This window comes from Helianthus annuus, chromosome 8 (genome assembly GCF_002127325.2).
Source record: "Helianthus annuus cultivar XRQ/B chromosome 8, HanXRQr2.0-SUNRISE, whole genome shotgun sequence".
In the NCBI taxonomy this organism is placed as follows: domain Eukaryota; kingdom Viridiplantae; phylum Streptophyta; class Magnoliopsida; order Asterales; family Asteraceae; genus Helianthus; species Helianthus annuus.
Window position 1 is genome coordinate 48,057,124 of NC_035440.2, and position 25,653 is coordinate 48,082,776.

Genomic DNA, 25,653 nt, shown 5'->3' on the forward strand with positions numbered 1-25,653 from the left:
GGAGGGTTGTGTGAATGTTAACTCCCTTTATTAAAAACCTAATCACACCCTTTATAAGAAAAGCAATCTGCTTTTCCTTTTCATGAACGTCACGACAAAACAACAATCACCCTTTTCTTGAATCAATTAACCAAAAGCATATAACTTCCTTTAGTAATCTGTGCCACACAAAAAGTTTCTTACAAGGTTTCTCTATTAAACAACTTCCAACGAAAAAAGACGTTTCATTTTAGCGCACCCATATGTGATAAAACCTCAGCTCTAATACCACTTGTTAGCTATCAATCAAAGCAACACACACCGGGACACACTATCTCACACGCACACGAAAGCAAAAAACAACACACGAGAACTACGTGGTTTGGATTCAGTGTGAATCGAACGTCCACGGGCTGAAACTAGATATTTTTTTATGCTCGGTACAATACAAAGATTACAAAATATGGCACATATATACAGAGACAAAACAAGGGTTTTCATCATGGGCCCCAAGAAACCCAATATGGGCTAAAACAGGCCCAAAGTCTCTAAGCCTTCACAAACCCAACATAGATCAAGATTATCACTTGTCAAATATCTTATGCATATCAGTTTCAATTAGGGGTGTTCAAAAAATTCTGGATCCGAAACCGAATCCGAAATATCCAAAAATCCGTATCTGAAATATCCGAAATTTCGGATATCCGAAAATCGAATAATCCGAATTTTCGGATTTGAATGAGGATTTCCAAAATTTTCGGATAATCGGATTTACCAATATCCGAAAACTAATAATTATTTTTAAATGTATATAGTATATGAGCACTAAGTTTACTTTGAAATATAGTAAAAGATAGTAAATAATTGGATTTGGATTTATAAAAGTTCGTTGTTTTTAACATTGAAAATTTGGAAAACCAAATATATGTTTAGTTTTAATCTATGTACGAAACAATTTTTTTGAATTCTTTTATGAATTCGGATATCCGTTTAGATATCCGAACCGTATCCGAAATTTTAGATACGGGTTCAGATATTAATATTTACTATCCGAAATTTTCGGATACCCGAAAACCGGATAATCCGATCTTGAACACCCCTAGTTTCAACCTCTAAACGCGATCCGTTAGCTCAATCCCTAACCACCCTAACCTATCAGCTAGTTTAAGCATAGTTCAAAATTGATTTAACCAAGCCTTGAGTTGGTACGGGTCTTAGTTCGATTGGTCCGATTTTGAAAACATTGGATATAAGAAAGTTTTTAGCAAATCACATGTCTTGGTTATATAAAACTAGGACAATTTCCTTTTTAAACATTCTTTGTTACTTTAGTAGTCCCTATTTTTAGGTTTTTTCATAGATTTGACCCATTTTGTATAAGATTCTTTTAAGATAATTTCCTTTTTTAATATTACTTGTTACTTTAGTAGTCCCTATTTTCAGGTTTTTTTTCATAGATTTGACCCTTTTATATAAGATTCTTTTGAATTGGCCATGTAGGTTATGTGTGACATTTTTTGATTAGTTAATATTTAGGAAAAATCGTCAAAATAGACACGTTAATTTTAAAAATTAACAAAATAGACAAGGAAATTGAGCCGACAAAAAACATCACCGGCTAGGAATTAGTCTGGCACGAAAACATTCGTTTAATACATTGAGAACTACAAGCAACCTAATAAAATGGCAACGTGTGTAAAAGTGGCGGCTAAGCCTTAACCGATGGTTAAAAGCATGGGCTAAACGTTAGCTAGCAGCTAAAATTCAGACGAGCTTTTACACGTGTATCGGTTTGATTGATCTTTTTGTGGACCCTTGCTTTTCATCCTTTATTTGTCGACAGGCTTAAGCCGACGACTCTTATTTGGTGTTGCTAATTGGTTTTGGATGTACATTTTCAAACATGTCAATGTCAATTTTGTTAAATAAACATGTCCGATTTTCATGATTCAAGAATCAAGATTCGGATGGCCCGATTCGCGTCTTTTCCCGCGAATATCTCTTCATTCTTCCCTGTCCTCTGTTTTCCCCAAATCCAACAAACTTTTGATCCAAAATCCAATCTGAAAAACCTAGAAACCATCATCATCATCTTCAACACCTTCGATCCTCCTCACTAACCACCACACTCTGAAAATCAAATCACAATGTCATGAACACCAACAACAACATTATCTCCACTAATGTCAATTCCACCGCCTTCTTCATCAGAACCCGAACAAACCTCTCACAATTCCCTCGATCATGTCTACAGAAACCTCCATCAGAATTGCCAAACCTCCCATTCCATCGTCAAATTGAGGAAAATCCCCCCCATTCCCATTCGCCAGAGCCACAGCATGGAAGATATGGGGGAATTCAGCGACCCCGACGACGACGACGACACCGATAACAACAACCACGACCTTAATTATAACCGTCAGCTGGAAGAAGATTACTTGCTCCATGCTTCTGCCCTTGGCCTTAACCACATTCGCACTTGCTCTGTTCCTTCTCCTCTTCGGCTTGGTTCTTCCGCTACGGCTAGCCCTTCCAATTTGGGCACTAGTAATAACAAAGATAAGAGTGTTATTGCGCCGCGGGGAGAAGTGCACACCAAACAGTTTCCTAGGTGTGCTGATCCAGGTTTGATCTGTTGCTTACGGTCCTGGTTTTAAAATGCGCGCATTAGGAGCCCATAATGCGCAATGCGCACAATAGAGTGCGTTGTTTAAGTGTTAACAATATAGATATTGTGATATGCAACTAGTTTTTTAAGTAGTTGTTTTAGTAACGCCTTGTAGCGTAGGTGATGCGCAGGGCCGGCCTTGAGAATTCATGTACCCTGTTCGAGCTCGAAAAAACGTGCCCTTAGGCCTTAACGAAATAAATAAGTTAAACTAGTTTTTCATACAAACGTGAACCGTTGACAAAAATATAGCATTCGATAAACAATACAATTAACAAAATACAGAATATAGTATTCGAATGAGTAAGATACAGAAAAAACTAATAAGCTAATAGCTAACCAATGATTCGTGAAGCCTTCCTTGCATTCTTGATCGACAAAAAAGATCCTAAATCATAAATCAACTAATCATATAATCGTAAATCATACCTGAATTCGACAAAAAAAAAAAAAAAAACATAATACGGGCCTGAATTCGACAATCGTTTCTGTATAAATTTCCAACAAGTTAGTCATGAATTCGACAATAACTAATGCCTAAACAAGGGCCTGAATTCAACAAAAAGAAACATAATAATTAATAACTAATAAGGGCCTGAATGAGTGAATTCGACTAAAAACAAAATATAACAACTGAAGTACTAAACAAGGGCCGATTGATGATTTGATGCTTACCTGAGTACGTGATCCGTGATCGTGAGAATGAGTTTGTCGACAGCCCCGTGACTACGTGCAACACTGAAATCAAAGAACAAAAGAGTGCAGACTTTGTGCGTGTAGACTCTGTGAATTCTTCGTCGAACCAGATCTCCTACTCTCCTGCTAAAGACGGCGTTTCAATATCCAGGGCACTAGTTGCCACCCAACATGGACGTATTGTTTTTTATTAGTTTTTAAAATAATTAGGGTATTGGGCTCACAAACCTAATTCCAATGGGCTAACTAATCTAAGCCATATGATTTTTTTTGTAAGTGGGTCTATGTTAGTATTTGTTTGGCTATACCCTATTAAAAAATTACATATATAATATCGGATTTTTTTAAAACTTACGTGCCCTATGAAATCACGGGCCCTGGCCGGTGGTCCTCCCCGCCCACCTCCAGGGCCGGCCCCGGTGATGCGCGCATTGGATCTTAAGACCGAAACGCATTGGAGCTCATCACACATTTAAAACCAAGTTAATATTAGAATTGTTTATTTTGAATCGGGGATTTGTATTAGTTAATCATACACAACTTAGAAAATAGAATGATATCATGCTTCTATGTGTGTATGCATGGTGGAGCTTATAAATTTGTTAGTTCTTAGAGAAATAGTTCAACTTCAGCTTAATGCATTCACAGTATGTTTGTGTTTTAGCTTACAAAATCTATTTTACTTAAATAGTTACTGTCGAAACATATGATTGTTGGACACTCGGGGTACCGTCTCAAGCTTTTTTATATATATATATTGTTAATTTGTGAGTAGGGAACACATTTGAGTGGAGTATTGAAGTTTGATATGCTTAAATTTGATATTTTGTAGGGAAGAAGGTATCATGGAGTCAATCTAAATCCTTACGAGTTCTTCCACCACCCATTGGTGGACTGGAGGTATTCTAAACTCTATTGTATAGAGTTATAGCTCCAACCAATGCGTGGCTCAGATTCGTTTTTTATTGGTTTTAGTTGCAGGGTAATGCAGCTATATCTAAGGAAATGCAATCTCCAAGGTTTCAAGCCATTCTGCGGGCCACAAGTGGTCTTAAAAAAAGAGCCTCGGATCTCAAGACTCTCTCTCACGAACTCAATTCCAAAGGAGCTCGGCCTCTGCCTTTTTCTAAATCTCGTGGATTTGGGCGCGTGGAGGTATCTCATTGGTTCACATAGACACATAGTTCATGTTATTCTAAATTTCACGCCTAACCTGTTTGCTCTATGTATCAAGTTCAGGAGATTTTAGTAATGCTTAGGGGGAAGTTTGATAAATTAAAGGAAGAAGTCGATGCTGATCTGGGTATATTCGCTGGTGATTTGGTGGGCATACTAGAAGAAACTTCGGTATCTCACGAAGAATTGCAAGAAAACTTGGAGGATTTGTTAATTATTGCAAGAAAGTGTGCAAAAATGGCACCCAGTGAATTTTGGTTGAAGTGTGAAAACATTGTTCAGATTTTAGACGATCGCCGTCAAGATTTACCAACGGGTATCCTCAAACAAGTTCATACCCGTCTTTTGTTTATCCTTACACGATGCACTCGGCTTGTCCAGTTCCACAAGGAATGTGGTTATGAAGAAGGTCACCATGTTTTAGGTCTTCACCAGCTTAGTGATCTTAGTGTTTATCAGAAGGTTTTAGAGTCTACATACCAAAACGCCAGTAGCTCGTTAGGAGAAACCGAAGCCAACGAAACACAAATTGACCAAAATCAAGCAAAATTAAACGTAGATGACAGAGTTGACGATGTGGATGTTAGTACTGCTAAAAGTGTTACTCCATCTAGTAGTTTCAGAACCTCATCTTGCATTAAGTTTTCATCTACCGTAGATAAGAATCTCAAAGGCCATGATGACGTGGACACCCCAACAAATGACGTGTCTGACCGATTTGACTCTAAAGATGATCATTTATTAACTATTGGAATACCAGTTTGCACTCCTGAGGAGTTGGAGATGCCGTCAAATCTAACAAGAGTTACATCCGATGCTTCGGTATCTCAACATCATGCTGCTTACGAGAGTTCATTGATTTGTCGTATATGTGAAGTTGAAATACCGACTGTACACGTGGAAGAACATTCTAGAATATGCGCCATCGCTGACAGATGCGATTTAAAAGGTCTAACTGTCAATGAAAGACTATATAGAGTTGCGGAGACTCTCGAACGGATTATCGATGCGTGTACACCCAAGAGTGCAGATAATGCTGTCGGGAATCCGGAGATTGGGAGAATATCTTCTTCCAGTACACCAGATGATTCTGATGAATCATCGCCTAGAAAGCAACGTTTGACTTGTCAATGCTCTGAAGAAATACTAGAATGTATTCATGAAGCTGATAGTAGGTATGTGATGGAAAACCTGCATAGTTCGCCTGATATGCCTAACGAAACACGTGGGACCCTAACACCCGTCACATGTCACATTGCTTCATCTGGTGGAAGCTTGACACCTCGATCACCCTTACTAACACCAAGAACCAATCAGATTGAAGTGTTTTTGAGTGAAAGAAAGACCGCATGTGAGCATGAAAACTGGCAGCAGGTAGTTATCAGCAATGTTTTAAAAACCGGACCGGACCGGCTGGTTGGACCGGGAACCGGGGGTCTGACCGGTGCGGTTAACCCTATCAGAACCGGCGGTCGGACAGGAAAACCGGGTGGTCGAACCGGATTTTTCAAGGGTTGAAGTGGATTTTGAGTTAAATTTTTCAGTTTTATCCTATTTATTTTTATAATATTTACCGCATAACCCGGTTCTTAGATCTGATCCGACTGGTTCGAACAGCCGACCAGTGGACCAGTGGACAAGTAAGGAGACCGGTTCGATGTCCGGTCTGGTCCTGAAAACATTGGTTATCATTCTCCATCTATTTTTATAATATTCATGCACCAGTTTCAATATTGATGTTGAATTGACATTATTGCAACAAATGGTTTTAAGATACTGAAAAGATCTACCAAATGGCAGATACATAAGCTACTGGAAATTACGCGATCTGTGGCCAGTATTAACACTAACGAGTACAGTGCACTGGAGATCATGCTTGATCATTTAACGGATCTCAAGTTTGCTATCCAAGACAGAAAGGCGGATGCCCTTGTTGTCGAAACATTTGGTAGGCGTATAGAGAAACTATTACAGTGAGTAATTCAACTATAAATCTTATTAAATTGATGTAAATAGCTTCTCGTCTTTAAACTGAACTTTTCTTTCACAAAATATAGGGAGAAATACGTACTTCTTTGCGGGCAGATAGACGATGATAAGATAGAATCCTCAAGTAACTTGGCGAATGAAGATAGTTCAGTAGAAGACGAAACAGCCCGTAGTCTGCGGGCCAGCCCTGTGAATGCATTTTCTAAAGATAGGACGTCTATTGAAGATTTTGAAATAATAAAACCAATCAGCAGAGGTGCGTTTGGGCGAGTTTTTCTAGCCAAGAAACGGGCAACAGGTGACGTATTTGCCATAAAGGTGAGAGCTTCATACGACTTCAAGTAATTATCCTGAATTACTTAAATAAGAGCTAAAAGAACTTAATCTGGATCAAGTATTGCAGGTTTTGAAGAAGGCTGATATGATCCGTAAAAATGCAGTTGAAAGCATTTTAGCCGAGCGTGATATATTGATATCAGTTCGCAATCCTTTTGTGGTGAGATAACAAGCACAAAAAAAGAGTTTATTGTTTAAACAGGGTTGACTTTTTGTTGTGTTGACTCATGAAATTGTTTTTGTGACATGAACAGGTCAGATTTTTCTACTCATTCACATGCAAAGAAAATCTGTATCTGGTTATGGAGTTTTTAAATGGAGGAGATCTTTTCTCTTTATTGAGAACTCTTGGTTGCTTAGAAGAGAACATGGCACGCGTTTATATTGCCGAAGTTGTAAGTGTTTTTTTTTTATTTTTTTTTTATTTTTTTTTTTTTTACTTTCGAAATTCTGACTGATTTTTTGCAGGTTCTTGCATTGGAGTATTTACATTCTTTGAATATCATTCATAGAGACATGAAGCCGGACAACTTGTTAATCGGTCCAGATGGCCACATCAAGGTCCACAATTTCTATATTCATTTTGTTTTTTTAATCATCGGTTACTAAATTTTCTCTTATTAGTTTTAAGATGAATGAGAAAGTGAAATTTGCTGTAATTATTATTTCATAATAACCAATATATTAAATACAATTTCAACGTTTATTATTTAAACACAGATGGTCCCTGTGGTTTACCAAAAATTTGGATTTAGTCTCTAGTTTTTCGAAAGTGCACAGATGGTCCCTGTGGTTTGCACTTTGTAACGGATTTAGTCCCTGTGGATTTAGTCCCTAACTTTCCAAAAGTTGGGGACTAAATGTGTTACAAAGTGCAAACGACAAGGACTATCTGTGCACTTTTGAAATGCTAGGGACCAAATCCAAAATTTTGGTAAACCACAGGGACCATCCGTGTACTTTTCTCTGTTGCTTATTACTAGTTATAATAAATTGTCATACTTGTACTAATCTTAAAATTTTAATTGATTGTTACAGTTGTCAGATTTTGGGCTATCTAAGGTGGGTCTAATAAACAGCACAGAGGATTTATCAGGGACATCAGGCAGCAGGGCTCCTGTTTACGGGGAGAACGAAGTTACAACCGAAAACGGTCAAAAACAATCAGTTGTCGGTACTCCTGACTATTTGGCTCCCGAGATACTTCTTGGCGTGGGACATGGTTGCAACTGCCCATTTTACAATTACACCCTTTATTTGTTAATGTGTTTCTCTTCATACTCATCATGCAATGCTTTCGTTCTTGTAGGTGCAACAGCTGATTGGTGGTCTGTTGGTGTTATTCTCTTTGAACTACTTGTAGGAATCCCGCCATTTAATGCAGAATCTCCACAGGTATCCTCACTACAAAAAAAAAAAAAAAAAAAAAAAAAAATTGATGTCAAAGTTACAATGCAACAAAATATATCTAGTGAAAATAATCTTGTTTTGGTGCAGCAAGTTTTTGCCAACATTATGAATAGAGACATACCATGGCCCAAAGTTCCCGAGGAGATGAGCTATGAAGCATATGATCTGATTAACCAGTAAGTTTGATGATTATAAATTTGGCATTAGGATAATCTCTTATTTATTTAATGGAACTAGCTTGAACATTCGCATTATATTAAAATATTAACGTTTTGCTTTATTTCAGGTTGCTGACCGAAAATCCAGTTCAACGTCTTGGTGCCACAGGGTCTGCAGAGGTAAAAGTTCTCCAGTTACATATCCATATCCGTATCCGTATCCGTATCTGTATTCAATGGAAGTGTTAAATGTATCTATTATGTCCTATAAACAGGTAAAGACGCACCCGTTTTTTAGGAATATTCATTGGGACACACTTGCAAGGCAAAAGGTGGTGATTTGATCTTTCATTCAGTTCCCTATACTTTTCGATGAAATAACAAATTCGTTTATATTTAGCGACTATTATAATAAGAGGCTTTTTTTTTTTTTTCTGTAGGCCACATTCATACCATCTGCTGAAGCACTTGACACGAGTTATTTTATGAGTCGGTACATCTGGAATCCAGAAGATGAACAAGTTGACGGAGGTAGTGACTTTGATGACATGTCCGATACAGGCAGCACATTTGGCGGTAGTTCATATGGCAATATGCTAGATGAAGAGGTACATTCATCCCTTATGTATGCAAACGTGCCAATAAATAAAATAGCGGGTCAATTGAGTCTGATGTAGAAAATTAGCTACAAATGCAACGAGCCAAACGGGTCAAACTACGTTAAACGGGTCAAAAGTCTCCTAACATTTTTTTTTTGTCATTGATTGATACTAGGGTGTCGTTTTGAAAACAGGATTAGTGTAGCAGTTTTCATTTCTAATCCTTTGGTTGTTTAAGCAGGGTGATGAATGTGGTAACCTGGCAGAATTCGGTGCTTCAAATCTCAATGTGAATTACTCATTCAGTAATTTCTCGTTTAAGGTAAAAGTTTTTTATACCGCGTCCAAAATGCATTTTAATGCCTCAAGCCTTATAAAATCATTTTATTAGTAATAAATATAACATATGTAATTGGTTATTTTTTAAAAGGTTCAGGAAAACATATATCGGGTCAAACTAACTCGACCCGTTTTACTTCGTACCTAAGGTTACTCAGTTTGATGACCTGTTAACCAAGTCAGTGGTTTTGTTTTGTTGATCAGAACTTGTCTCAGCTGGCGTCTATAAATTATGATGTGCTTGTGAAGAGTGCTCAAGACTCGATAGATGGTTCAAAACCATAACAAGGAAAGCTAATCCGCTGCTTTGGCTACCTATCATTTTGAGTATTTATGCTGCATATATTCCTCATCCTGTCAAACAAAAATAAATAAATATATAAATAATTGAATAAAAATGAGTATTTTTTTCCATGCAAACCATCAATAACCGAAATTCATGAGATTGACAAGCCTATTATCATCAGGAATTTACTCCATTGTTTCAAGTGATAGATTCTTTGAAAGATGTCATGTTTCATTCTATTATTGCATTTGTTTTCATTTAAAATAGTCAGGTTTATCACTTTTGATTACAATAATTAATATCTACCTTTAATACTTAGTATATTTTTTTAGAAATGTATCTACACCTGTCCAATAGATCATGATACATCAATGTTTTTCAAGCATCTACTTTTTGTACTTCCGTATCTTAGGAGTTTTGTTTAATCATATAGGTATAAATACGTTGCCACTTTCTTGATTTTCTTAAAAAAGAAACTCATGGCAAGGGCACTCAAATCTCAATTTATGTTCAAAACATTACATTTAATATATTTACACTTTGGTTGTTCTGATTTTAAACATTTTGATCTAATTTACACAATAATTACATGAAACCACACCATGATATTATAAATGAAAGTTCATATATATTTTATAGAATAAATGAGGAAATGCAAATATCAATAGTTACATGTATTGATTTTCTTTCAAATATAGGGTGGGGTTCTAGAGTGAACACTAGTGTATTTGCGAACTGAGTGACCAAATCCTACCCATTGATTTACACACGTGTATGGCTAGGATTTCATCATCAAATCTTAAAATACAATAGTGTATTTCATCATTAAATCGTAGCCATTGGTTTACACACGTGCAAGGCCATGATTAGTTCACTAAGTTCGCAAATACAATAGTGTTCACTCTTGAACCTAATCCTATATATAAGCTACTTTCATCTAAAAATTGACTCCACTTTTTTATCTTGTTCTCATTGCAAAAGAATTTATTTCTATGCACATTATTTTGATTCTTTAAATTGAAGGATATTAGAATTCTCAATTCTCTACGACGTCTAGACAATAAATTTTTTTTTTCAGGAACAAGCAAATCAGAATTATTTTTGTCTCTATTTAGAGTTATATATATGGGGTAAGGTTATTGTAAAAAAAGTCGAAAGCGTGAGAAATATTGTAGAGATGACATGTGTCCTCAATCTAAATTAATTCAAAAGTGTAAACAAGTAATTTTATCATTGATTGAATTAATTCAAAAACTTCCATAACCGCTACCTTATTTATAGGAACAAGATTTTTTTAAAAGATCTCTATAAAAACACTACGCATAACACTGCAACCACCATTCAGCACATATATAACACCGTTCAATAAGTATATAACACCATTTTAAAGATCTCTATATAAACACAACGAAAAACACTGCAAACCACCATTCAGCACATATATAACACTATTCAATGATTATATAACACCATTCAATAAAGTATATAACACCATTCAATAAGGGGCTGTTTGTTTACCTCTTAATAAGGCTCTTAATGGTTCAGACCTCTTACTGGTTCAGGACTTCATGGTTCAAAATATTTGTTTCACAATCAGATGTCTGAATGGTTCAGACATTTGCCTCTGAATGGTTAAGATTTATACAGAGTCTGAATGTTTAAGACCTCTAATCTGAATTGGTCAAACATTTGCCTCTGAACGGTTAAACATTATATAAGCTCTTAATGGTTCAAACCTCTTATTGGTTCAGCACTTATGGTTCAGATCTCTTACTGGTTCAGCACTTAACCATTCAGATGTTGCCAAACAGCCCCTAAGTATATAAAACCATTCAATAATTATATAATACCACAAAACACTGTACTAAGTATATATAACAGTACAAAACACCCTTCAAATAGTTCATAATAACACTGTAATCAATACATAATACTACAAAAAAGAGTTATAACACTACAAATCACTACATAACACTATGAGTATATAACACCATATCACCCTTTTATAACTATGGGGCTGTTTGTTTACCTCTTAATGAGGCTCTTAATGGTTCAGACATCTTACTGGTTCAGCACATAATGGTTCAGACTGTTTGTTTCACGAGCAGATGCCTGAATGGTTCAGACATTTGCCTCTGAGTGGTTAAGATTTATACAGAGTCTGAATGGTTAAGACCTCTTGTAACAACCCGCACTTTCGTGCATTGTTACTACTCGATATACTCGTTACGCCTAGCACCAGAGATTCGGATCATAATGTACCTATATCAGTTACATCGCTATATCGCAATATTTTCGCATATTATCGCATATTCTATCACTATCACACCACATTGCGCTTGCTGACAACCACGAAGATGTCAAGTGAGGACCAATTCTACCCTCCTTGATAGCCGTGATGTGTCGCAGTGCAACTCATTACTTAAAATACATTTAACGTTCACGATGACATTGAAAGAGGACCTATTCTACCCTCCTTGATGACCGTGAAGCATCGCAAAGAAATCGAATATTCGAAACGAAACCCGGTTATTGTATCGCAACTTTGGATAATTAAATATATAATATGAATATGTATATACGGCCTTTATGAATAATTAAATATATAATAAATACATATATATCTATACGAATCGGTGTAACCAAACTATCGCAACGCTTAACGATCGAAACGGAACGCCAAAACTCAGCTCATCGGAGGCATCTGATCGAATGGCACTTTGATCGGATGGCCATCCAATCGGACAGCCATCCGATCGGACAGCCATCCGATTAGACAACCAGCCGATCGGACAGCCAGCCGATCGGACAGCCAACCGATCGGACGACCATCCGATCCAAAGCACCACTTCACCTCCCTTCTCCTCTTTGCCAATAAATACCCCTCAGTCACATCAAGAACACTTGATGTGACTGCTACTGTTCGACCAGACGCTCCAACCCCTTCATCTCTCGATTTCTCGCGATTCTTGTAGGTTTTCAACTCAAATCTTGTACTTCTTTGATCTATACGCACTCCTCCACCTTTCTATCTTTTAAATCTCAACTTTTAACCGTGAAATCGATGGATTTAAGGTGTTCTAGGGTGATGTCATCATGAAGTTTTTATGAACTTCAAATGTTGGCCTCATTCCATCAAGAACAACTCAGATCCGAAGGATTTCCACAAGAAAAAACAACATTTTTCCACAAATCTACACATAATAGTGACTGAAAGGATTGAAAGATGATTTTCCAACTCTCTTTCAACTCTTTTGCACTCAAAGCACTCAAGATCGGTAGAATCGGAGCTTATACCGACCTACTCATTTCTAGTGTCGTGTTGGTCCAAGATCTGATTCCTAACGAAGAGACGACCAATTTCGGGTTAAACATGGAAAACCGTCAAGAACGGCCAGATCTGATGGAACAGGGTGGTTCCCAGCCGTTAGAACAAGTCGGACTGGATGGAATTCAGCTGGTTTGTCGAAAACAGCTGGACGGGCCAGCCGATCGGACAGGCAGCCGATCGGACAACCCAACCGATCGGACAAGCTAGCCGATCGGACAGGCTAGCCGATCGGACAGGTTAGCCGATCAGACAGGCTAGCCGATCGGGCAGCCCATCCGATCGGATTATCATTCGTTTCTTGTTTATCTCGCTATCATTTAACGCGCTATCAAACGCTCATGCAATCAGTCTGTAATCAGGGTATTCTCAAACATTTTTCTGCCAAATCCAACCAAGCCGTGTTGGCTTGCCAAATACGCACTGTGAGTGTACTTGAATCCCTTTTTTATCGCATTTTGGGTGTAACATACGTTCCTAGCAAATCAAACTTATCAAACGAATTGTTCAATCAATCAAATCATCACTTGCGAATAACTGTTATGCATAGATATACGTGATGCTAGTTGCATATGTGCTAGGACTTATACTCGCGACGTCCCACCACGACTAGTATAGTACTATTGCACCCGACGGGGTCTAGTTATGCCATCGAAGAATCAAGCATCGAGGACTTAGCTGGTAGTATCAGTTTTGTGAGTGTATATGTCGTGTATTACGTTTATGCATGTGGAAATTCGCAGCACCTTTTGACCTATTACTCTATTACATATCAAACCTGTATACTCGCCAATACTTTAGTATTGATTTTATTTTAACGTATGTTGCAGGTTTAGTCGCAGTCTACATCAAATCAAGCTAGGAAGTCTAGAAACTCGCCTAAAATCTAGGTTGTCGGATTAGTATTGTTCGAGAGGACAAGAAATCTGTGATAACTTATGTGATTGTATTATTTGTTAGTATGGGATAACGAATGTAATAAATATTATAGCAAGATAGTTGTTGTGGATTCTCTTGAGCAATCTGATTCGCCTAATGCCGCGCCCCGATGATTCCGCCATCGGTTGGGGTGTGACAGATTGGTATCAGAGCCATAACTATAGTGAATTAGGCAAGACTCGACCTAGTCCGGGTCGATGTCTTAGAAATGACCTAGTCTATAGTCTAAATACCAACAAGCCGACTCGTACGAACCCAGTAGGGTTTGTATTGTGCCTACTTGATATTCTCGATCGAAATTGCTAAAAACTACAACTTTGTGTGAACACCGCGTACTACAGCTTCACACGAAGAAGCCTTTCCTAAGGCTGTAATACTACTTAGCCTTTCCTAAGGCTGACATAATACACATGAATTCGAAAGTACTCGCATATCACAACCGAGTGATCTAGTCGAGACCAGGTGTGAAAACCAATAACTCTCGATAGGATTGCTCACTCAGCGCATTTTTTTTCTAGCATGAGGACCTTTCGTTGAGTTAGGAGTGACATCCATATCTCGACAAAGACCTCCATTTTGAAATTCTAGTGGAACTCTCGGATTTATTCGATGAGCACACCGCAACTAGGAACGAAGCTGTTAAGCCAGGGGTGAAACCCGTACCTTAATAAGCCGTTCCACTCCCTAAAATGGTTTTCAAAAAGCTCTCACCAAGGACTCGACGATGACAACGACTCGAGCCACGCGATGACTAGGAGGATGAATGCCATGAGCTGCATCCAAGTGGAAGCATAAGTCCTCTAGGTCAACGCGCGTGCACGAACTTGTTGGGTATAGCAGGGTTACCTTGGGTAGTCGACGCCTAAACACCGGAGGCACTCCGGTTACCTTACCAAGCCTACGACTCGCCGGTTTTACGTTTTGATGAACATAGTTATGCTTTATGTGTCTATTTTACGATTTATCAATTTTCGCTCCCTGTTTTACAAACGCACAACTCGCACATCCATCGCAATCTAAAACGAAGACCGAATGTTCGCAACAAAACTAATGTCTAATTGCTCGCTTCCACTCTCCCTTTCTCTCTCTCACATCGCGTCCTCGCGTGTTCTACAATGATATATGTGTGCATAAGTGTAAACTACAACTATCTATATCTAAATACAAACAAATCATTGTGTGAGAACCTAGGAATCTCGTGTCTCCTATGTGGCTCCTATGTGGAATCTAATATATTATATACCTTACAAGTTTTGATCGCGCTTAATCACATCGCAAAACTCAAAATCATTATGATCGAATCTCATTCCGAACCTCTCTCTGTCTAGATGCCTTCCAACAACTCTACCTCGAGACGAATGGCTAGGAGAAGAGCCAAACGAAGCGCCGATAAGAGGATCGCTTCGCTTGTGACCAAGGAAGTGGTCAAGCTCATTCCTCGAATTGTTGCTCAGGTGCACTCTCTCAGCAACTCTCGAACCTCGGAAGACTTCAAGACGGAAGCGCCACAACCTGCTTTCCTCTATAAACACTTCAAAGCCTGTGACCCGATGGAGTTCACGGGTGAAGGAGGTGTGACCCAACTACTCCAGTGGTTCGATTCTATCGAAGTTACCCTTCGTCAAAGTGGGTGTCCCGATAGTTTCCGTACTACTTGCGCTACCGGAGTATTTCAATCGCGAGCACTCGAATGGTGGACTGCCGAACGCAACAAACGTGGGATCTCCGCAGCTTACGCTCTCTCTTGGGATGAGCTGAAAGAGCTCATGAAGAAAGAGTACTGCCCGCCCCACGAAGTCCAAAAGCTAGAAGATGAATTTTGGAAAATCAAGCAAGTCGAAGGTGACAATGCTGGCTACACTGCAAGGTTCAAACAGCTTAGCATAATCTGCCCAAGTCAAGTCAACACTTCAGAAAAAGCCATTCCAAAGTACATCCGTGGCTTGCCTGAGTGTGTGGGCGATTTTGTCGAAGCTGCAAGACCTGCTACCATCGAAGAAACCTACCGTTTGGCCGCAGAGATCAATGACAAATGAGTTTTGGATGGATTCTTCTCTAAGAAGCCTGTCAAACAAGCTCATCAAGCAATCATCATCAACTCTTCTGACGATTCTTCCAGCGAATCTACCGATGATCCTTCTGAAGATTCCTCGGACGATGTCTCCAGCAAATCATCAGACGAATCCGCCAACGACACTGCATCATCTCAGGAAGCTCAGCACAGCCGTAAACGAAGGAACATGAGCCCAGACTCTTCCACAACTGGACAGTCGCAACCAGAACCTCTCCAAGCAGCCCCAGTTCAACTGAAACGTGCTTACAATGATCCCCTGTGCCTCAAGTGTACGTATCATCACCCGCCAGAAGCTAACTGTCGCTACTGCGCGAATTGCAACTGGTACGGTCATCTTACGCAACACTGTCGCACAGGACCGCAGCTTTGAGGAATTTCAGCAACAACCGCAGTCTCCACAGAAGTCCTCCACAGCAACGTTATTTTGCTTCTAATGTTGTTGTGATAATACGATTTATCGCCGTTAATCTCTTTTATGTGTGGAACTTATTTTATCTACCGTCGCATCTCCCTTACATTCGCGCACAATCTAAATGCTAGTGATATGCGCAAAATGCAACATATAAATTATATCAAATGTGGCATAAAACTAACCCTTTTTTAGTACTAATGTTGGAAAAAGTGTGTTTTTGTCTTCCTTTTGTATTTTCAGGATTAAATGAGCTCAAATTAACAAAAGAAGCAAAAACACAACAAGATCTAACATAAATACAAGAAAAGAAACAAAAGTGGAATGCCCGACCCCTCAACAACATCTTCCCAAGCAAAACCAAGGACACAGAAGACTGAACACGCCCCGTGCTCAGCGAGCACGGGGCCGTGCCCAAGAAGCAGCAGAAAAGACAAACCTTTAGAAGCTTCTATTGCCCACCACGGGGCCGTGCCCAGTGGACTTGGGGGCGTGGTCAGACTCCTGCAGGCGCATTTATTGTAATTGTGAATTACAATTAATGAGGAAAGAGACAAGGATGGACACGGGGCCGTGCCCGAGCTTCTGTTCAACCTATAAATAGGAGTGCTTGGAGATATTTCAACTCATCCCTTGGCACACCACCTCTCTCACACTTCACCCACCACCCACCACCACCATAACACCACCATCCACCACCACCATCCATTATCCATCATAGAGTGTGTGAGTCGTCTCGGGATCCAAGATTGATCGTAAGAGTTCTTGACAATCAAAGGCCATGTTTGCCTAAGTCTCTTACATCACTTGGTGAAGACAAGTGTTTAGTGTAATACTTTTTATTTTTAATCCTTTGCACTTTTTAATTGGTTTTGTATTAATGACTTTAATTACTAGTTTCTTATGTTGAAGGTGATTCTTCCTTATCGTTTGTCCGTGGTGTCTTGGCATTATTTTACTGTCTATATAAAATAAAAGATTTTCACCATTCATATCTCCACGGTCTATATGGAGGTATGTTGGCTACCTGGTCGGGGGTTAAGGGAACGGTTTGGTAAGAGTCTTGCCGTTGTTCAGCGTTTAGAGATCCTGCAAGGCACCTGGGTCAAATTTAGTAGGACCTCCTTCAATACCCAAAGGTATTGGATGGCAGGGGTCCAAACTCTTTGATCCCTTCATAAGTTAAACTACTATTAAAACTTTAACCCAGCTATTTAAGACTGTATCCCTGCTGACTCAGACTACTTAGCTGAGGGTAACGTCGCCTTCAAAAGAGGGGCCTACCACATTATGCATTAATAACTTAATTAATTATCTTTCAATAATCCGACCCTTTAGGATTGTATCCTTGCTGACTCAAACTACTGGGTTGAGGGTAACGTCGCCTTCAAAAGAGGGGCCTACTACAATAACTAAGATAATCTCTTAAACAAGTGCAAACGTGCGAAAATAATCAAAGGTTACACTAACACACGAGTCGGATCCAAGTGATTCATCTTGTCTATCTGTTTTTATTTTTATTTTTATTTTCAGCATTTTAGTTAGTTTTATTTTCTTAGTTTAAAATCTTTTTCTAATATTTTGATTTGATTAGACGTTGAGGATAAACTGGTACTAAAAGCTCTTGCGTCCTTGGACGACCTCGGTATCTTACCAACACTATACTACGTCCACGATGGGTGCACTTGCCCATATGTGTGTTTAGTGTTAGTAAATATCGTTTTTATAAATTTAAAACTTGGCTAAAAGTGTAAAAAGGGCTTAAAATATCCATCCAAATTATAACACACTTCACGCACATCAAGTTTTTGGCGCCGTTGCCGGGGACACAAGGATTTTAAGAAAGTTAGGAATCAACGACCTAATCATTTTTTTTATTTTCTTTTTAATTTTTAGGATTTTCTTAATTTTTCAGCTTTTGCAGAACTCAGCACGGGCTGTTCCCGCTGAACACGCCCCGTGCCCAATTTTTGGAACTGGCAATCCTGTTTTAAGTCAGACAGTAAGCTGAACACGGGGCCGTGTCCACTCAACACGCCCCCGTGCCCAAGATTCAGTTGCTGAAAACAGAACCGTAAGATCCCGACGGTTGGTAAATTCTGACACAAAAATGAGTGATGACGATTTTTTTTACTTTCGGCACTCTTATGGTACATGGTGTCAATTATGTGGAGGCGGACATAAAGAATTAGAATGTTATTTTCTAAACTATAAGCCCCACTATATGGACCCATCGTTTCCCTGTATCCTTAAGAGGCGCGAAAGTAAAAATAATCCTTATCTCTCCCTCGAAGGCGCCCAACCAGATATTTTAGGAGAAATGCTTCTTGATGAACTATTTCAACTAAAAGATCTGATTCTTAATTGGTTAAAAGAACTTAGGATGGATTTTCTAAATTCATCTCAAGACAATAACCAAGAAGAAGTGTTGGGATCGCATTCAAACAACCTCGTTGCTCCCGATAATACCTTCGACTCTAGCAAAGACTTGGACGATAGTCGTCCCTGTGCCGATTGTGCCGTGAAGGACTCTCCATCGACTTCGTTCGGTGCATACATAGACCTGAGCGATTCGGCATACACCTTCTTTAACGAGTGCCCAGAAAGATGAACACGGGGCCGTGCTCAATGAGCACGGGGCCGTGTCCAATATACTGTTTCATAAAATAAGCTGTTTTCGGTTTATTTTCGTAGAATATCAAGTGAAAACAGTGGAACATCTTCCGTGCATTCAACAAACAGTAGAAGAGGAAGGAGGCCTTCCATTGAAGCTACCCTTGTACACTACGTCATGGCACTTCGGGAAGCTCTCGATGAGATGACTTCGGTTGAGGAAATCCTAATTGACCGTATAAATTATCTTACGGTGGGGCTGGAAATAGTTTTCAAGAAATTAACCTATTGCACCAAAGGTTAAACATTCTTGCAACACCTCCAATGGAACCCGTCCTCCCTCAAGAGGATTGGAACCTAGCACTTGGAGTCAACAACCCGACCGGATGGGATGACGTTCTAGCGGAACCTCCCCTTGAAGATCTACAAGAAGTCCCGGTGGAAGTTGCACCTCCTCAAACCGACGCTAACGAGCCATCTTTTCTTCTCCCAAGGGAAATAGAGGAGTGGCTCGCCGACATATGAGAAGTCCATGCCCGGAAGAAGGAGTTCTATGAAGCCACAACCAACCAAGACTATTAGCTTCTTGGAAATTTTGCTAATTAAAATAACTTGTAGGCTAGGACTCCATGGTTTATGCTTCTTGTGCTTACTTATCTAACTTAGTAATATTTAGGACTATGTAATCCTCTCTATGATTATTAATGAAATGATGGTTTAGATGGTGTTATAAGAAATAAAACACACTATGGATGGTGAAGGATAACAAGGGAAACGAGAAACATAGCCCCATGCACTAAAACAGAACAATCCAACAACAATCTCCCATTACAGTAGGCTCAGCATGGGCCGTGTCCACCCAATACGGCCCCGTGCTGCACAATCTGCAGCAAATCACCCAGTTCAGGTAATTGGACACGGGGCCGTGTTCACTGAACACGCACCCGTGCCCAGGCTTCTGTTTCTGTTCTTAAATTTTTGTCACTGGCACCTGAACACGGGGCCGTGCCCGGTCCCCACGGGGCCGTGTCCAGACTGCCAGTAACATAAAATTTTGATTTTAACACCATTTTACACATTCAATCAACCTAAAAACTTATTTTTTGGGACACATTGAGGACAATGTGTAATTTAAGTGTGTGTGTGTGGGGGGGGGGGATGCTAAAACTTTGAATTTTGCAAGTCCTAATAACAAGCCTTACACAAAACTCTATTGGAACCGCTAATCACCCCAAATTTTTTCCAAAAATTTTCATTTTTTTACTTGTCTAAGTTTAAGTTGGGAATTCAAGTCTTAATAAGGTTATATTTTTACAAATTTACAACCGGTAGCGTTGTGATAAAAAGAACCAACATAAGAAAATTATGAAAAGGCATGACAAACTTAGTTAAAATACGATTATATATACTTGATCACATAAAAAAAAACTTTTTCCCACAAAAGTGAGTTTTGAGCCTTTAACGAGCATACAAATATATATATCTTTACACTAAATGCTCATTTTTCGTTTCTTGTGTGAATAGCCGCTTGGTTCATACGACTCTAGAACTTGCCACAACAATACATTCCCGGTCCTTACCAACTTAAACCCGAGTAAGTAAATGATGGAGGCATTAGGACTAACCCTTTTTCATTCTACACCATTATTTTTTTTTATTTTTTTTTACCACCTACCCAAAATCCCCCTAGTTAACCCCTTTGAGCCTAAACCTTTTCATTTCTTAACCCAAAACAACCCTTTTTACCCACCTAAACCTTTTTATTTTATTTTTTTTAGTAACAACGTTCGGTTCTCTTATGACTTCCTTGAAAAAAAAATTCGATGAAGCTAAACAAACAAACAAAGTTTATCAAATATCTTTGTTTGAACAATCCATCGAAATAAAATAAAAATATGAAAAAAAAGTCTTTCAAACCAACGTTTGTTACGCCTTTCGCCCTTTTTACTAACCACTAACCCACCCACCCACCTTTAGCCCAAGCCAAAAAACCCATAAAGACCTCTTGATATTTACAAAGGTATATAGTTAAAAAGGAGGAGGATTGTTTGCTTGGCAAGCTTATGGTAGAAGTAAGTTCCATGCCGCTCTCGAGTGATTCTCTAAAAAAATACACATCCGGCCGAGTGTTGAGTGATCTCCCGTGAGGTATGTGAACTTGTATATATATGAGATTTTAATAAAAAAGGTATGTTATGCCCAAATAAGTAATTTATCTTAAAGAATGTTCTTAATAAATCATGCCGAATAGGATTGTAAATAAATAAAAATAAAACCTCAATAAAGAATCTTGGAAATCCCGACACTCTATGACAAGCCCAAAAAAAACATTCTCTTCTACCCATTCCATTTGGGAGTGAATAAAGCCACATTATAAAGAGTTTTGCTTGAGGACAAACAAAGATTCAAGTGTGGGGGTATTTGATATGCGCAAAATGCAACATATAAATTATATAAAATGTGGCATAAAACTAACTCTTTTTTAGTACTAATGTTGGAAAAAGTGTGTTTTTGTCTTCCTTTTGTATTTTCAGGATTAAATGAGCTCAAATTAACAAAAGAAGCAAAAAGACAACAAAATCTAACATAAATACAAGAAAAGGAACAAAAGTGGAATGCCCGACCCCTCAACAGCATATTCCCAAGCAAAACCAAGGACACAGAAGACTAAACACGCCCCGTGCTCAGCGAGCACGGGGCCGTGCCCAAGAAGCAGCAGAAAAGACAAACCTTTAGAAGCTTCTATTGCCCACCACGAGGCCGTGCCCAGTGGACACGGGGGCGTGGTCAGACTCCTGCAGGCGCATTTATTGTAATTGCGAATTACAATTAATGAGGAGAGAGACAAGGATGGACACGGGGCCGTGCCCGAGCTTCTGTTCAGCCTATAAATAGGAGTGCTTGGAGACATTTCAACTCATCCCTTGGCACACCACCTCTCTCACACTTCACCCACCACCCACCACCACCATAACACCATCATCCACCACCATCATCCATTATCCATCATAGAGTGTGTGAGTCATCTCGGGATCCAAGATTGATCGTAAGAGTTCTTGACAATCAAAGGCCATGTTTGCCTAAGTTTCTTACATCACTTGGTGAAGACAAGTGTTTAGTGTAATACTTTTTATTTTTAATCTTTTGCACTTTTTAATTGGTTTGTATTAATGACTTTAATTACTAGTTTCTTATGTTGATGGTGATTCTTCCTTATCGTTTGTCCGTGGTGTCTTGGCATTATTTTACTGTCTATATAAAATAAAAGATTTTCACCATTCATATCTCCACGGTCTATATGGAGGTATGTTGGCTACCTGGTCGGGGGTTAAGGGAACGGTTTGGTAAGAGTCTTGCCGTTGTTCAGCGTTTCGAGATCCTGCAAGGGACCTGGGTCAAATTTAGTAGGACCTCCTTCAATACCCAAAGGTATTGGATGGCGGGGGTCCAAACTCTTTGATCCCCTCATAAGTTAAACTACTATTAAAACTTTAACCCAGCTATTTAGGACTGTATCCCTGCTGACTCAGACTACTTAGCTGAGGGTAACGTCGCCTTCAAAAGAGGGGCCTACCACATTATGCATTAATAACTTAATTAGTTATCTTTCAATAATCCGACCATTTAGGATTGTGTTGGTGCAGTTGTCTGTCGACTACATCTTCGTTCGAGTCTTAGAATAGAAATAGTTGTAAAATGTACGAAATACGAGAAATGTGAAATTGTATAGGTTGTATGTAGTTGGATCGCTTTTTAGGTCATTTAGAGCTTGGGCCGCTCGAACGGACATGCTGGTCCGCTCTTGTGACAAACTAGCTGGATCGCTCGAACGGCAAACCAGCTGGACCGCTCCAATGACACCTTATGTGAACCGCTTATGTGACATCATGTATGGGCCGCTTATTGGGCCTGTCCAATAAGCGGTCCCAAAGCCCTATATATACATGATTGGCGATCCCAGTTGTAACAGTAAGAACGAGTTGTAGAAATCGTGCCGAAGTGCTGCCGGTGCGAGATTTAAAGTGTAATCAGCGTCAAATCAGTAAAACAAGTAGTTAAAGTGATATGCGTGCTATTTCTACCTTAGTTTCTTGTTATTCCGCACCTGAAACCAAGGAGAAAGCCTCTGAACGACTCGTTTGGGTCAGAATACGATCCTACAAGTGGTATCAGAGCTCAGGAGGAGGTTCTCTGCAGAAATTAGCCGGATTTCGTCACTTTTTCTTACTTCTACACCTTCTTTTTCTGATTCGGGAAGATTTCACGGTCAGAATTCGCTCATATTCTCACAGATTGTGCGCAATAGCATCGAGACAAACCCTGGAAAGTTTCAGATCAAAATTCAAAGTTTAAGTGGATCAAAATTAGAATTGAAGTTGAACCGCTCGATCGAATAGGTTGTGGACCGCTCATTCGAACAATCAGGAACCGCTCATCCGGACAGATCGTGAACCGCTCATTCGGTCGATTTGATCTTGGACCGCTCCAAATTCACTGATTGTGAACCGCTTATTCGGATTACTTTGAACCGCTCATACGGACGAGTGGTGGATCGTTTTTTTTGGACCATCTGGAATCGCTCGAACGGACAGACCTTGAATCGCTCGAGCAGACAATTCTTGGATCGCTTATACGGACGGGTAGTGGATCGCTCGATCGTATAGTCATCCGGATCGCTTATCTGGACCGCTTATTTGGCACAATTGCTGTTTGGTTCGCTTTTCTGTCACATTTAGATCGCTTATTCGTCAACAAACACGTGTCAGTTTGTTTTGCGAAACATGGCAATGATGTTTGATGAACAGGAGAATTATTATTTCGAAAGATTTAATAACTGGAATAACGGATTTCTAGATGAGGGGTATAGAAAAGTGAGCAAAGATGGTTGGGCAAAAAGGTTTAAATATTTCGTGTGTCTGAAAGACGAAACGTTGGATGATCTTAAAGACCGATATAGTGTTTTACTGAATTATATGAAAGATCATGAGATATATCCGTCAAATGTTGAAAAATTGGAGAAATTTGCAGATGCATTACCGATTGAATGGGGTGAATGTTTGAAGAATTTAAGGGAGAACTCAAATTTTTCAAAACTACCTCTAAATCAATTCATCAGCAAACTTAAAGCTCATGAACTTGAAGTTAGAAAGAAAAAGAAAGATTTGATCAAGGTTTTGGAGTATAATGTGCTAGATCTAAGTTCAGATGTGATTGAAGAGATGCACAAAAGAGTTACTAAATGTATCAGGACAAAACATGTGCTGAAATACGATTTCAAACGAGGTTGTTATATTGATAATAATGGAAATCCTTTTGATTTCGTTAAAATGTTCTGTGCAGGTACATTAGTAGCAAAGGAAGAAGAAACTTCAAAAGCTGAAGAATCGGTGGAGAATGAAACAATGTGCTCAACATGTGACAACTTTAAGACAGAAAATGACAAACTCGTGAAAGATATGACAAGTTTGGCATCTGAAGTCAAAAAGTTGAAAGACGAGAAGCACGTTGCTGAAAATCAGATTCTTATTTTGAAAGAAAATTGTGAGAAGTTGAAAGCTGAAAATGACAAACTGTTGGTTGATTTTAACAGTTTGACATTGAAAAATCAAGAATTTGAAGGGCAAATGAAAATTCTTGAAGATGGGAGAAATGTGTTCAGTAAAAACAACATTGATAAACAGAAGATGATAAATTCCCATCTTCAGAAAATTGTCGAACTTGAAAAAGAAGGTGAAAGCGCTCAAAAGAAAATCAAAGAGTTGGTAAAAGAGCTTGAAAGCAAACAGAAATCTTCAGAAGATTTAGATTTCTGGATTAAACTTGAAAACAAGAATCTGAAAGCGAATGAATCAAAATTTCAGGAACAGATAAAAGTTTTGATGAATGAAAAATCTGTTCTTGAAAATTTGAAGAATGATAATGAAAAAACTATCAAGTCTCATTTTGGGAGAATATCTCAACTTGAAAGTAAAGCTGAGAATTCGAGGAACAAAATTGATGAACTTGAGAAGAAATTGATAGGTTTTGTGACTAAATCTGACAGTTTGAATTTTCCCTGTCCAAAACCAATCAATTCAGTTCCGATAAGTGAAAATGTTACAAACTTTGACAAAGTCAAAGTTGAAGATTGTGATGAGAAAACTGATGATGGAAATGAGAAATTTTATTCAGCAGATGAGTCTGAGACAGAGTCTGATGCTGAAATTAAGAAAAAGAAAACAATTTCAAAATTAAAAGAAAAATTTCAGAAAACTGTTTTGCAATCGACTGAAAAGGGAGAATGCTCTAAGCAAAAACCTGTGAAGAAGATTGTAGAACAAAAATAAAAATTTAAAAATGAAGAAAAAAACTCATCAGTACGATCATCCAATCAAAAGAAAAAAACACGTAAAGTAGAAAATGAAAATTCAAAATTTGTTGTGTGCAGGACGAACCACAGTGCTAAAGCGTCAAAACCAGCAAATTTGAGGAATGAGTACCACCAGGCCAAACAATGTTACGATTTGAATGTTTGGTACAACGGTGGTAACTGGTATGATAACAGAATGTGCTACAGCTGCGGCTATCACGTACATATTGCTGTTAACTGCCAATACTGGAGTTATGAGACAAGGAGGTGCTATAATTGCAATATCAAAGGTCACATTGCCAGAG

The 25,653-nt window shown here is 38.8% G+C and overlaps 1 protein-coding gene across 2 annotated transcripts; it reads left to right on the plus strand.

The window, feature by feature from the left end:
• The first annotated feature begins 1,615 nt into the window (after nucleotides 1–1,615).
• On the plus strand, nucleotides 1,616–9,762 carry LOC110872841 (probable serine/threonine protein kinase IRE). 2 transcript variants are annotated; one of them, XM_022121719.1, is made up of 17 exons: nucleotides 1,616–2,604; nucleotides 4,176–4,243; nucleotides 4,319–4,498; nucleotides 4,583–5,893; nucleotides 6,320–6,492; nucleotides 6,577–6,826; nucleotides 6,912–7,004; nucleotides 7,099–7,239; nucleotides 7,313–7,405; nucleotides 7,883–8,066; nucleotides 8,154–8,239; nucleotides 8,342–8,430; nucleotides 8,541–8,592; nucleotides 8,688–8,744; nucleotides 8,853–9,020; nucleotides 9,253–9,333; nucleotides 9,555–9,762. In XM_022121719.1, the coding sequence occupies exons 1-17, from the start codon at nucleotides 2,163–2,165 to the stop codon at nucleotides 9,633–9,635; spliced, it is 3,549 nt and encodes a 1,182-aa protein (XP_021977411.1). In that variant the 5' UTR covers nucleotides 1,616–2,162; the 3' UTR covers nucleotides 9,636–9,762. The 2 variants fall into 2 exon arrangements, with proteins under 2 accessions (XP_021977411.1, XP_021977412.1); XM_022121720.1 differs by lacking the exons at nucleotides 1,616–2,604; nucleotides 4,176–4,243 and having other exon boundaries at nucleotides 4,408–4,498; nucleotides 4,578–5,893.
• Nucleotides 9,763–25,653: the final 15,891 nt, after the last annotated feature.

Bases quoted from the DNA above. Each gene is read 5' to 3' on its own strand.
- LOC110872841 (XM_022121719.1), top strand. From the start codon at position 2,163: ATGTCAATTCCACCGCCTTCTTCATCAGAACCCGAACAAACCTCTCAC. The intron at 2,605-4,175 runs GTTTGATCTGTT...GATATTTTGTAG, and splicing joins TCCTAGGTGTGCTGATCCAG to GGAAGAAGGTATCATGGAGT. The intron at 7,240-7,312 runs GTAAGTGTTTTT...GATTTTTTGCAG, and splicing joins GCGTTTATATTGCCGAAGTT to GTTCTTGCATTGGAGTATTT.